The sequence below is a fragment of the Pogoniulus pusillus genome, chromosome 40 (assembly GCF_015220805.1).
Source record: "Pogoniulus pusillus isolate bPogPus1 chromosome 40, bPogPus1.pri, whole genome shotgun sequence".
In the NCBI taxonomy this organism is placed as follows: Eukaryota; Metazoa; Chordata; class Aves; order Piciformes; family Lybiidae; genus Pogoniulus; species Pogoniulus pusillus.
In genome coordinates, this window is record NC_087303.1 from 2,251,388 (window position 1) to 2,265,800 (window position 14,413).

At 48.1% G+C, this 14,413-nt stretch overlaps 1 protein-coding gene across 1 annotated transcript; it reads right to left on the reverse strand.

The window, feature by feature from the left end:
• Positions 1–877: 877 nt before the first annotated feature.
• Positions 878–3,250, reverse strand: EPOP (elongin BC and polycomb repressive complex 2 associated protein). Its single transcript, XM_064174431.1, has one exon. It carries the CDS (start codon positions 3,171–3,173, stop codon positions 927–929), a length of 2,247 nt encoding a protein of 748 aa, XP_064030501.1. The 5' UTR covers positions 3,174–3,250; the 3' UTR covers positions 878–926.
• Positions 3,251–14,413: the final 11,163 nt, after the last annotated feature.

Below are 14,413 nucleotides of genomic sequence, written 5' to 3' on the forward strand. Positions count from 1 at the left end.
CTGAAGCAGACAACAACAAAAAAAACCCTTCCACATCTCACTGCTCTTTCCACAGCTTGCTTTGGAGCAACTCGTTTGGGGACTGGGACCCGAAACAACAACAACAACAACAAAAAGAGGGTTTCTGCTGCGTGGCTTCATTCTTTCTCTCTGCGTGGGACTATTATGACTTTAATCCAATGTATTTATGGGGGGGGAAAGGAGAAATTAGATCCTATTCTTCCCTCGGGTTTGGGGTTGGGATTTTTGTTGTGGGGTGTTGGTTGTGGGGGGTGTTTTTTGGTGTATAGGTAGGAGAGTGAGGCTGGAAGAGGCGGGGGGTGGGGGAGCGAGTTGCACTGTTCACTCCAAATTCCTTTCCCTGGGAATAATCCATGGCGTTTGCCAGCAGGGCAGGGAGAGGGGGAAAGTGGCCAACATCACCACTGCTCCAGTCCAACCCCGGATTTAATGGTTTGGTTTAGTTTCGTCCCTTAAAACTCCTCGATAAAGCAATATCGGACTCGGGCACAAGAGCTGAGCAAACAGAAACCAAATCGATTCCATCCCCTCTGCCTGCGCGGGGACACCCCACCCCCACCCACCCCCCCACTCCCGGGGTGAGTGTCCGTCCCCCCACTACCTGAAGCCGAGCACACGTTCAGTCCTCCTTACATCCCCCCCCCCCCCAAAAAAAAATACCACTCTCCCCCATCTCCCGCATCCCACTTGGCTCCTCCGGGAATCCTCCTCCCCACCCTAGGACACCCAATTTGGGTATCCCGAGGCTCAGCGGGACCCTCTCCGTCCCATCCCCCCCCCTCCCATACACCCCCCAGGGGCATCGCATCTCCTCCCCGACACCACCACCCCCCCACACCACCTTCCCTCCCCTCGCAGCTCTCATCTGTTGCATGTAAACCTTTCCTCCTGGCCGTCCGCGGTCCTTAGAGATCCTCCAAGCTATAGCCCCGGAATTTGAGGCTGGGGGGCACGGGGATGGCGTTCCCCCCCAGGTGCCAGCTCCACACGGGGTGAGTTTTGGAGAGAACCCAAGAGTTTTTAACCCCCAGGGAAGAGGCAGGACACAAGTCCCCATCCTTCCCCACAACCAAAGAGGGAATACATGGGAAGTTGCCCATGAGGCTGAAGGAATTCCGAGGCGGGGTCGGCCCGGCGCTGCCGAGGCGTTTGCAGGGAGTGTTTCCCTTCCTGGAATTCCTCCTTGGAGTCTTTTGTGGCCTCCCTTTCGAGGAGTTCTGTTGCCTTTCTGCCTCAGTGCCCCTGGCGAGGCGTCTGCGCTTGGCATTCCTTTCCGAGCCACTGCCTCTCAAAGCTTTGTTTGACAAGGTGCCGGGGGGGCTCTCTGCTCTTTTGGGACCGGGAGGGGGTTTGAGCTCAGCACCTTTCCCTGCCTCCGTTCTCCCTCCGTGCCGCAAACTTTTCCCGTCCAGGTTGAAGCCTTTGGCATAACACCACAGCTTGGATCTCCGGATCAGCCGGTCAAAGTGATCCCGACGGGGTTCCCCCGAGTCGGGAAGGGATCCCAAGTTTTCCTCCCCAGGTTGGGGAGTTGGGGAGGTCGAGGCAGGCTCTCCCCCGGTTAAAGCTGCGGTTTGCCTCTCAGCCTGGTCACTGGGGCCTGAGGAGCTTCTATTGTTCGAGGCATCTTTGTGCAAATCCTTCCCTTTGGCGCAGGGCTCCGCGTCCCCAAAGCCTCCCTCCTTTTGTTGCTGAGCCCCCCCAGGGGTGCTGCTTGGGGAGGGAGGGGGGGAGGAGGAGAAGGAGGAGAAGGAGGAGGAGGAGGAGGAGGAGGAAGGGGAGGCCTCCTGCTTTGCGTACAGCTCCGGCAGCGGCTGAACCCCCGAGCCCAGCGCTGCAGCCGGGCTCAAAGTTTCCAAAGTTGATGCTCGCAAAGTCCTGGCCCAGAGATGCTGTGAGACGAAGAGGAGGTTGGGGTCGGGACGAAGGGTTTTGCCTACGCACGGAGGGGGTTCGGAGGGACGCTCCTCGCTGAGAGCTTCCCGGAGAGGCTGCGGTGGGAAGCGGGGCAGAGCCGCCTGCCTGTACCGGGTGCTCTGCACCGAGTCCCCGCTGCACAGCGAGCTGCTCTCCGACTCCGAGGAGCTGCCTTCCTCGCTGCTGCATGATGTGTCCCCTTCCTCTTCCTCCTCCTCCTCCTCCCCTTCCTCCTCCTCTGACGAGTCGCTGGAGGTGGCGGGGCTGGACCCACCGAAGTCCAGGCTGGAGTCCGAATCGCTGGAGTAGCCGGCGGAGGTTCCCTGCCTTTTGGAACCGGGATAAACGGAGGAGCGGCCTTTCCTGGAGACCACGGGTCCTTTTTCCACCGGGAAGAGCCCCTTGGCACAGCAGGAACCCTTCCTGCGCCGACCCGGGGGGCTGAGCACGGCCGCCTGCGCAGGATGCGCGGCCGCGGGATGCAGCAGCGCCAGGTCTCGGGGGTAGCCGCTCAGGACGCCGGCGAAAAGCTCCCCCCGAGCCACCAACCCGCAGCCTTTCCGACCCCGGGGAGGCTTCTCAAAAGTGGGGAAGGCCCTGTGGAAAGGCTGCGGAAGCAACGGGGCCGGCTCCGAGCGTGGCTTGGGGAAAGCAGGGGACAGTTTGGGGGCTCCGGGGGCCGCGCAGCAGCCGCCGGCTCTGCAGGACGGCAGGAGAGGGGGCCGGGGGCAGGGGAAGAGTTCCCCCGGGTCCGGCAGTAGCAGCTGCTCCCTCCTCTTGCTTTTCCTTTTCCTCTTCCTCCTCCGGGGGCTGAGGCTCTTACAGGAGGTGCAAAGAGCCTCCAGGTCCGCCTTGGAGATGAGGGAACATTTCACAGCCCGGGTGGGCACCGAGTTGATGGCTTTGAGCGTTCGAAGCTCTTGGAGATCGCAGCGTCGGCTTTTGATCTTTAAAACCTCCATTTTTTTGCTGATGGTGGTCCTGGGGATATCCTTAAACAGGTCGCTGAGGACCTGAGCCAGAGCAAACATCTGGGTGCCATTGATTTGTAAGTATCCCAAGTTTATCCCTTCGATTTCTTGATAGCCAGCATGGAATTCCCCCGGCCTGGCTTCCCCATTGTAATCCATGGTGGTGGTTGGAACAATTCCGAAGGTCCCTTCGCAGGTCAGGAACATTTTGCAAGGAGCATTTACTTTGTCTGTTTCAAAAGCGGGGAAGGGGGGGGGGAGCATTCAAAATAAGGACATATTCTGTTTCCACTCCCTGATCACACACATCCCTACCCCTCCGAAGAGATTTGGAGGGGCGGGGGGGGGGATGGTGTGGAAGGGGGGAGGGGAGGATAAAAAAGGAGGTGTGTGTGTGGGGGGGGGAAGCAACAACAACAACAAAAAAAAAGGGGGGTGGGGGTGGGTTGGGAGGTGTAGGGGGGAAGGGGGGTGGGGGGGGGGGGGTAAAGCCAAAGCGGTCGATGTCCCTTTTCAAACGCTCCAGTCAATGGTTTGCAACAGCTTCCAAACATTCAGTTCTTTCTCTTGCACCGGAGCTTCACTTCTTCGTCTTCCCCCTCCCCAGGAAAAAAATAAAACCACAAACCAAAAAATAAAAACCAAAGGACCAAAAAATGGGGGGGAAAAAAAATATTTAAAAACAGAAAATAAAGAAAAAAAAGGGAAAAAAAAAAGAAAGAAAGAAAAAGAAAGAAAGAAGTCAAACATCTCACATCCTTCAGGCTCTCCCCCTCCACTTCCCCCCCCCCCCAGCCACCTCCCACCCCGCCGCAGAGCAGACCCCCACCTTCCACTGCCAAAATAATCCCTTTTTGGGTTGGATTTTCTTTTTTTTTGGGGGGGGGGGGGGGGGGTGGTGGAAGAGGGGAGTGGGGGGAAGGAATCAACAAGCAAACCCGGGGTGAGGGGGGCGAATTTTGCTGGGCAAAGCCTCTGAGATGCTTAAGCAAACAAAGCTCCTGACAAGAAGGGAGGAGGAAAAGGGGAATGGCAGAGGAGTGAAGGGAAAGGGGATGTGGGGGGGGGGGGCGGGGGGGGGGGGGGGGGAGAGGATGGAAAAATGGTTGGAGTGTGGGAAGGAGGAGAGGTGGATTTGTCCGGGAGGTAGGGGCTCGTTGCAGCTCCCACCTTCCTCGGGCTCCGCACTCGCGGCCCCTCCGCCGTGGCCGGTATATTCTAGGGGAACACCCCGCGGAGCGTCCCCCACCACCCACCAGCTGATTGGGTAACTCCTGCGCCGTGATGTCACCAAACCCCAACATTTCACACGCACACCCCCACCCCCATCCCCCCCCTCCCTTCCATCACCACCATCATCCCCCCCCAAAAAAAAAAGAGAAGCAAACCCACAACACCTTAGAAAAACCTCCGCACACCTTCGGGCCGGGACCGTCCAAAACACCCCGCGCAAGAAACGCGCTTCCCCGGGGCGTGCCCGCGGCTTCACCGCCCCAAAACCCCGCGCACACAATAGAAGCAACCCCCCGGGGGGTGTGTTGGTGGTTGTGTGCCTCTGTGTGTGTGTGTCCCCCCCCCACCGCTCCGCACCTATTCCAAATAAACCTAAATGACACCGCGTTTCGCGAGATGATGGCAGCGCGGATGCCTCCGCTTTGTTTCCGCGCTTTTAGCTGTTGGGTTGCTTTGGGGAGATTTTTTTTTCCCTTCCACGTAGGATTTTTCTCCTTCCCAAATTTACCCGGAGAAGGGGGGTTGGGGGTGGGTGGGTGGGTGTGTGTGTGTGGGGGGGGGGAGGTTGTGTGCGTAGATAAAGCATGAAAGATATTACTCAGCTGCTCCGAAAAAATCAAGAGATTTGACTCGGCAAGGATTCATCCTTCAGCCCGGTGCGGAATTCCTTATTAATTGCTAATTGCTGTATTTATTCTCCGGGATAAAGGGATCAGGGATCAAAGATGTGCCGAAGAAAAGCAATGCAAAGATATGGATAGGCTCCTTTTTTTGTTGTTGTTGTTGGGTTTTTCTTTTACTCTCTCACACACACACAAGCACACGCACGGGTGGCTTGAATCAGTTGGCATCTTATTTTTTTTTTCCCTCTTCTAAAGTCTTTTTTTTTTTAAGGAGAGAAAATGGGAAGGGGAAAAAAAAAAGAAAAAGAAATTGGGGGGAAAAAAGGGGGAAAAAATGAGGGGGGAAAAAAGGGGAAAAAACGAGGGGGGAAAGGGAAAAATATTTTTTTAAATTAAAGAGAGGGGAAAAAATAGGAAAGGGAAAAGGAAAAAGAAGAAAAGGAAAAAAATAGAAAAGAAAGAAAAAGGGGAAAGGGAGAAAAGGAAAAAATAAAAAGAAAAATAAAAAAGGGAAAAAGAAGAAAAGGAAAAATAAAAAGAAAAATAAAAAAGGGATAAAGAAGAAAAGGAAAAAGTAAAAAGAAAAAGGGAGAAAAGAAGAAAAGGAAAAAGTAAAAAGAAAAAGGGAGAAAAGAAGAAAAGGAAAAAGTAAAAAGAAAAAAGTAAAAAGGGAAAAGAAGAAAAGGGAAAAGAAGAAAAGGGAAAAGAAGAAAAGGGAAAAGAAGAAAAGGGAAAAGAAGAAAAGGGAAAAGAAGAAAAGGGAAAAGAAGAAAAGGGAAAAGAAGAAAAGGAAAAAGAAGAAAAGGAAAAAGAAGAAAAGGAAAAAGAAGAAAAGGAAAGAGAAGAAAAGGAAAAAGTAAAAGTAAAAAAGGAAAAAGAAAACAAGAAAAAAAAAGGAAAAAACAGGAAAAAAGAAAGGAAAAAAAAGGACAAAGAAGAATAGGAAAAAATTAAAAAGAAAGGAAAAGGAGAAAAGGAAAAAATAAAAGAAAAAAAAGAAAGAAAAAAGGGAAAGAAGAAAAGGGAAAAATAAAAAAGGGGGAAAGTAGGAAAGGAAAAAAATAAAATAAAAAAGAAAGGGAAAAGGGGGGAAAGGAAAAAAATAAAAGGAAAAAGAAGAAAGGGGGGGGAAGGAAAGAAAAAAGTAAAAAAAAGAAAAGAAAAATAGAAAAAAGAAAGAAAAGAGGAAAAAGAAAAGAAAAAAGGAACAAGAAAAGGGAGAAAAGGAAAAATAAAAGGGAAAAAAGTGGGGGAAAGAAGAAAGGGGAAAAAATAAAAGAAATAGAAAAGGAAAAAGAAGAAAATAAAAAGGAAAAAAAAAAGGAAAAAGAAGAGAAAGGGGAAAAAGAAAGAAAAAAGGGAAAGAAGAAAAGGGAAAAATAAAAAAGGGGAAAAGTAGGAAAGGAAAAAATAAAAGAAAAAAGAAAGGGAAAAGGGGGGAAAGGAAGAAAAATAAAAGGAAAAAGAAGAGAAAGGGGAAAAAAAGAAAGAAAAAGAAAGAAAAGAGGAAAAAGAAGAAAAGAAAAAGAAGAAATAATTTAAAAAAATACCAAAAGGAGGGAAAGTTAAAATAGAAAAGAAAGGAAAAAGAAGGGAAAAAAAAAAAAAAAGAAAAAAGAAGAAATGGGGAAAAAATAAAAAGAAAGAAAGGAAAAAGAAGAAATGGGGGGAAAAATAAAAAGAAAGGAAAAAGAAGAAATGGGGGAAAAATAGAAAGAAAGGAAAAAGAAGAAATGGGGGGAAAATAAAAAGAAAGAAAGGAAAAAGAAGAAAAGGGGGGAAAATAAAAAGAAAGGAAAAAGAAGAAATGGGGAAAAATAAAAAGAAAGAAAGGAAAAAGAAGAAATGGGGGAAAAAATAAAAAGAAAGGAAAAAGAAGAAATAGGGGGAAAAAAAAGGGAAAAGAAGAAAAGGGGAAAAATAAAAAGAAAGGGAAAAAATAGAAAGAAAGGGGGAAAAAAAATCCTTGCGCTGCTTAAACTCTGTTGCAAACTTCACCCCCCCAACATTTCTCCAGTGCTTTGGTGGCTTTGCTGCTGCCTCCCGAGCCAGGCGATGGTTTCCCCCCGAAGCAAAGCTGCAAACTTTACTCTCCAAGAGGTGCAAGGCTTGGGGAAGGGGAAGAAACAACCCCCAAGCCCCAGCCCCTTTTCACCCAAGCCGCAGCTCCATTGTCCCATCCTCTCTTATTTCTTTCTTGAACCTAAACCTACTTGAGTGAAGTGGAGCCTCTGAGGCTGGTCCGGGGCGGGGGGGGTTTAACTCTGCTCAGGAGGCTAATTTGGGGGAAATTCTTACCTCGGAAACTTTAATTTGAGGGGAGGAGGGGAAGGAAATAGGATGGAAAGGGAAAGGAGACTTCAACCCTGCACTGCCTCAAAGCTTTTCGACCTTCGTCTGTGTCCCACACGAGAAAAGTTTTGCTTTTCGTCTTCCCCCTGAGTTGGGTTTTGAGGCTTGAGTTGGTTTGTTTCCTGGGTTGGGTTTTCTCTTTTTTTTTTTCGCCTGTGTGTGGTTTAAAATGGCAAAAATCGGAGTAATTCGATGATAATCGTTTGTTAGGCTCTGTGTGCCATCGACCACAAACCAGCCCGATTTAGCAGCGCTCCCGGAGGAGGAGGAGGAGGAGGAGGGGGAGGAGGAGGAGGAGGAGGAAGAGGAGGAGGAGGAGGAGGAGGAGGAGGAGGAGGAGGAGGAGCAGGAGGAGGAGGAGGAGAAGGAGGAAGAGGAGAAGGAGGAGGAGAAGGAGGAAGAGGAGGAGGAGGAGGAGGAGGAGGAAGAGGAGAAGGAGGAGGAGGAGAAGGAGGAGGAGGAGGAGGAGGAGGAGGAGGAGGAGGAGGAGGAGGAGGAGGAGGAGGAGGAGGAGGAGGAGGAGGAGGAGGAGGAGGTAGAAGCACATTCCTGAGTAGGAAAAAAAAAACAACCCCACCAACTATTAAACAATTAAAACAACTTCCCCACCCCCCTCCCCCTCCCTTCCCACCCCCCCCCCCCCCCCCCCCCCCCCCCCAGCGCTTTCAATTCGGGAGCGGAGATCACCTGATGATGCCTTTTACCTTCTCGCCTTTCCAAGGAGAACCTTCCCGGTCCCAAAGTGAGTTCTAGCAGGGTAGGAATCACTTGCCAAGGTTTCCTTCCCCACCCCACCCCCTCCCCTCCTCCCACCCTTTTCACCTCCTCCGCAGTCCCAGCACCCATGGGCTCAGCTTCTCTGCCCCAACACAACCCCCCCACCCCCACCCCCACCCCCGCTTTATTTTCCACCCCAAACTCTCTCCACATTTCACCCCCTTCCTTTTTTTTGTCTTCCCCAGGCAAGAGTTTCCTGCGAGTAAAGTTCCTGCGGCCAACACAAACAGCAAATTCCTCTTTGTTTGGGGAGAGGGAAGAGGAGAGAAAAGAGGGGGGGGGGGAGAGAAAAAGAGTTCCTATCGCGATGGGCAAAAAGCGACCGCGTAGGGGACAAACCTCTGCTTGTCACAGTGGAAAGGAGCACTTAAAAAGTCCTGCTTGGAGCCAGCCTGGAGTTTTCCTTCCCAAATAGAAGAGAAGTTCTGGGTGGGTTGGGAGATGGGGGTGGGGGTGGTGGGGGCTGGAGGGGGGTGGGGGGTGGGGGGGGGGTGGGAATTGCTTTCCACGGAAAGGCAGAGCCATTTTACCTATAGGCTGAGCTTTGCTCCCTGCCAGACTGGAGGAGGGGAGAGGAAAAGGAGCTGGCAGGGAAATGTCCCTGCCCGGTGAGTGAGGCTTGCTCCAACCGCGGGGTTCGGCAATAAAATCGAAGCAAAGACAAGTTGAAGCAACTCGATAAACTCTTTCCCATCGTTTTTTTGGGACGGGGGTAGCGGGGGCTGAACACCCTCCCTCCCCCCCCCCCCCTCCCCAAGCCCCGCTGATGGCTGCGCAGGAGGAAAAGGAGGCTGAGCAGCCGCGCACAGGAGAGGGGATGTATGGAGACGTCATTTCCCAGGAAATCCGTGTCAGGGGGAAGAGGAATAGGAGAGGGCTGGGACGTGGGTAAAGTTTAGCGTGGGATATGGGGAGGGGGTGTGTTGGTGTCTCTGGAGGGGAGCAGACAGCTTGGAGAGGGAGATTGGTGGGCAGATGGATGGATGTATAGAGGGGTAGGTGGATAGATAGAGATATATAAATGTATGGAGAGAGAGAGATCAGGAGAGAGAGAGAGATCAAGAGAGAGAGGGAGATCAAGAGAGAGAGGGAGATCAAGAGAGAGAGAGAGATCAAGAGAGAGATCACTAGACAGATGTATAAATATAGATAGATACAGAGAGAGATCAATAGATAGATGTATAAGAATAGCTAGAAATCAATAGATAGATGTATAAATATAGATACAGATAGAGATCAGTACATGGATAGATGTATAAATATAGATACATAGATCAAGAGAGGGATCAATAGATAGATAGAGATCAATAGAGAGATGTATAAATATAGATAGAGAGAGATATCAATAGATAGATGTATAAGTATAGATAGATATATAGAGATATCAGTAGATAGATGTATGAATATAGATATAGATAGATAGAGAGATCAATAGATAGATGGATGTAGATAGATAGATAGATGTATATAGATATATAGAGAGATCAATAGATAGATGGATGTAGATAGATAGATGTATATAGATATATAGATAGAGAGATCAATAGATAGATGGATGTAGATAGATAGATAGATAGATAGATGTATATAGATATATAGATAGAGAGATCAATAGATAGATGGATGTAGATAGATAGATAGATAGATAGATGTATATAGATATATAGATAGAGAGATGTATAAATATATATATAGAGAGAGATAAATATATGGAGAGAGATATCAATAGAGAGAGAGATAATAGATAGATAAAGAGAGAGAAAGAGATATCAATAGGATAGATAGATCATAGAATCAATCATCCAGATTGAAAGAGACCTCCAAGATCATCCAGTCCAACTTATCCCCCAGCCCTGTCCAATCAACTAGATAGAGAGAGAGCTATCAATAGATAGATAGAGGTATAAATGTATATAGATAAATATACAGGTGTATAAATACAGATAGATAGATAGATAGGTAAATGTATGTATAGATAGATGGATGTATAAATATATATAAATGTGTGGAGAGAGAGATCTCAATAGGTAGGTAGATAGGTCAATAGATGGATGCATAAATATATCAATTTAGGGATAGACGTATAAATATATAGAGATATAAATACATGTAGAGATAAATATGTAGATATATAAGTGTATGGAGAGAGAGAGAGATCAACAGGGAGATGTATAAATATAGAGAGAGATATAGATATGTAAGTGCATGGAGAGAGAGAGTAAGAGAGAGAGAGATCAATGGATAGATAGATGTATAAATATAGAGAGAGATATAGATATATAAGTGCATGGAGAGAGAGAGAGTGAGAGAGAGAGATATCAATGGATAGATAGATGTATAAATACAGAGAGAGATATAGATATGTAAGTGCATGGAGAGAGAGAGTGAGAGAGATATCAATGGATAGATAGATGTATAAATATATAGAGAGATATAGATATATAAGTGCATGGAGAGAGAGAGAGATCAATGGATAGATAGATGTATAAATACAGAGAGAGATATAGATATGTAAGTGCATGGAGAGAGAGATCAATGGATAGATAGATGTATAAATATAGAGATATAGATATGTAAGTGCATGGAGAGAGAGATCAATGGATAGATAGATGTATAAATATATAGAGAGATATAGATATATAAGTGCATGGAGAGAGAGAGAGATCAATGGATAGATAGATGTATAAATACAGAGAGAGATATAGATATGTAAGTGCATGGAGAGAGAGATCAATGGATAGATAGATGTATAAATATAGAGATATAGATATGTAAGTGCATGGAGAGAGAGATCAATGGATAGATAGATGTATAAATATAGAGAGAGAGATAGATATGTAAGTGCATGGAGAGAGAGAGATCAATCGATAGATGTATAAATATATAGAGAGATATAGATAAGTGCATGGAGAGAGAGAGTGAGAGAGAGAGATCAATGGATAGATAGATGTATAAATATATAGAGAGATAAATATACAGATATATAAGAGCATGGAGAGAGAGAGAGATCAATGGATAGATAGATGTATAAATATATAGAGAGATAAATATACAGATATATAAGTGCATGGAGAGAGAGAGATATCAATAAATAGATAGATAGATGTATAAATATATAGAGAGATAAATATATAGCTATATAAGTTCATGGAGAGAGAGTGAGAGAGAGAGATCAGTGGATAGATAGATGTATCAATATATAAACACACAGCTATATAAGTGCATGGAGAGAGAGTGAGAGAGAGATCAATAGATAGATGTATCAGTATCTAGATGTATAGCTGTCTGAGTGTGTAGATAGTGCACTGGTGGCCAGGGAGGTGATTCACAAGCAGTGAATTACACCATAAATACTCTGTGCTTCTGCTCTAGGCATCCTCGCTGCCAGCCCAGCCCTGCCCCTGAGCCTAGCATCCTCCCTATGGTGTCCCCTCCCTACAGTGTCCCTCCCTACAGTGTGCATTCCTATGGGGTCCCCTCCCTATGGCATCCCCTACCTATGGTGTCCATTCCTATGGTGTCCCTTCCTATGGCATCCCTCCCTATAGTGTCCCTCCCTGTAGTGACCATCCCTATGTTGTCCCTCTCTATAGTGCCCCTCCCTATAGTGTCCCTCCTTATGGTGTCCCTCCCTGTAGTGTCTCTCCCTATAGTGTCCATCCCTATAGTGTCCCTCTCTATGTTGTCCCTCCCTATAGTGTCCATTCCTATAGTGTCCCCCTCTATGTTATGCCTCCCTATAGTGTCCATTCCTATAGTGTCCCTCTCTATGTTATCCCTCCCTATAGTGTCCCTCCCTATAGTGTGCATTCCTATGGGGTCCTCTCCCTTTGGCATCCCTCCCTAGTGTCCCTCCCTAATGTTGTCCCTCCCTATAGTGTCCCTCCCTATAGTGTGCATTCCTATGGGGTCCTCTCCCTTTGGCATCCCCCCCTATAGTGTCCCTCCCTGTAGTGTGCATTCCTATGGGGTCCCCTCCCTTTGGCATCCCCCCCTATAGTGTCCCTCCCTAATGTTGTCCCTCCCTATAGTGTCCCTCCCTATAGTGTGCATTCCTATGGGGTCCTCTCCCTTTGGCATCCCTCCCTAGTGTCCCTCCCTATAGTGTCCATTCCTATAGTGTCCCTCTCTATGTTATCCCTCCCTATGTTGTCCCTCCCTATAGTGTCCCTTCTTATGGTGTCCCCCCCTATGCTGTCCCTCCCTATAGCCTCTTCCCCCTCCCATTTAATGAGCACCTTTAGCTGGCCTGTGGCTCTCCCACTTCCTTACTGCTAAGGTGCCCAGGGACCCGGTGGGGACAAACAGCCTTAGGATGTACCTCTCTGTGGCTCCCACCTTGATGCTGGGGTGAGGAAAACTGAAGCTGCCCTCTCCCCTATCCCCCCTCCCTCCCCCCAACCATAGGGATGAAAAGAAGAGCACCAGAAGCTCTGGCAGCCTTTGGGGTTTATATCTCTTTATTTCTGTGTCTGTTTATTTGTGCATTTACTTCTTCCTCCCCCCCAACATCCCCATCCCCATCCCCCCAGCTCTGTGGTTCTTTATTTGTGGGGATTTTTCTACCTCTCCCTGTTTGGATATTTATGGAGTTGGAGCTCTCTTTACTTCTAGATTTGTGCCTCTCTCCCTCTCTCTCTCTGGTTGTATGTTTAAGGGGGGGGGTTTGGGATGTGTCCACAGCTCTCTGTTTGTCTGTTTGGAGATCTTTCTCTTTGCCTATTTACATTTCAGCCCAGCTAACTGCTCCCTAGGGCAAGGGGTGGGGGATTTTCTAACACCCCCCCCCGCCCTTCCCCCACCCCTTAATCCATCAGGAGCTCGGGAATCCCCATGGGAATCTTCCCCCGCCGTAAAGCATCCCCTGGAGATCTCACCAGGAAAAACGATCACGGTTTGGGGGGGGGGGGGGAATGTCCCCATTTTAGAGGGATTTGGAGGAGTAGGATCCTCCTCGCTCCCTCCCACCCTTCTTCCCACTCTGGAGTGGTGGAGGAAGGGGTTGGGAGGGGAATAAAGGGGGGATGGGGAATGTTCCCATTCTAAAGGGATTTGGAGGAGCAGGATGCACCTCACTCCCTCCCACCCTTCTTCCCAGTCTGGAGTGGGGGTTGGGAGGGGAATAAAGGGGTGTGGGAGGGGAAGCTCCTCAATTCAGAGGGATTTGGAGGAGCAGGATGTACCTCACTCCCTCCTACCCTTCTTATTTATCAAGATTCCTTTTTCATTCCCAAGATTTCTCCTTTATTCCCAAGATTTCCCTCTTATTGTTCAAGATTCCACTCTTATTTATCAAGATTCCTTTTTCATTGCCAAGATTTCTCCTTTATTGCCAAGTTTTCCCTTTTATTTCTCAAGATCCCTCTCTTATTTCTCAAGATTCCTTTTTCATTCCCAAGATTTCTCCTTTATTCCCAAGATTTCCCTCTTATTTATCAAGATTCCCTCTTCATTCCCAAGATTTCTCCTTTATTCCTAAGATTTCCCTCTTATTTATCAAGATTCCTTTTTCATTCCCAAGATTTCAGCTTTATTCCCAAGTTTTCTCTCTTATTTATCAAGATTCCCTTTTCATTCCCAAGATGTCTCCTTTATTCCCAAGATTTCTCCTTTATTCCCAAGATGTCTCCTTTATTCCCAAGATTTCCCTCTTATTTCCAAGATTCCTCTCTTATTTCTCAAGTTCCCTTTATTATTTCCAAGATTTCTCTCCTTTTTTCCAAGATTCCTCTTTTATTCCCAAGTCTTCCCTCTCATTTTCATTACTTCTCTCTTCTTCTAAAGCTCATTCCCTTATTTCCAAGCTCTCTCCCTTATTTCCAAGCTCTCTTCTTTGTCTCCAACCTCCCTCCCTTGTTTCCAAGAGTTCTTTTTCTATTTCCAGGATTCCTTTTTCCTATTTCCAAGATTCCTGCTCCTATTTCCAAGATTCCTCTCTTTTTTTCTCCATTTTCTTCCTTACCTCTCACCATTTCTCTCTACTTCCCCAGAATCTTCCCTTTCACCTCCAAGCTGTGACCAACATCCAACGAACCCTTCCCAAACCCCTTCCTTCTCTCCATCCTCAATCCAATCCCCCAGCACTTTGCATCCCTAAGGAACAAATCTTTGCCCACAGCTCCTTAAGGAATGTTTTAATTCATCCCAAATATCAACTTCCACATCCTGAAGCGGCTTCAGGCAAGGCAGGGGCTGAGGAGCAGGGCAGGGCAGGGCAGAGCAGGGCAGGGCAGAGCAGGGCAGGGCAGGGCAGGGCAGAGCAGGGCAGAACAGAGCAGGGCAGAACAGAGCAGGGCAGGGCAGGGCAGAACAGAACAGGGCAGGGCAGAGCAGAGCAGGGCAGAACAGAGCAGGGCAGAGCAGGGCAGGGCAGAGCAGAGCAGGGCAGGGCAGAGCAGAGCAGGGCAGGGCAGGGCAGAGCAGGGCAGAACAGAGCAGGGCAGAGCAGGGCAGAGCAGGGCAGAGCAGGGCAGAACAGGGCAGGGCAGAGCAGGGCAGAAGAGAGCAGGGCAGGGCAGA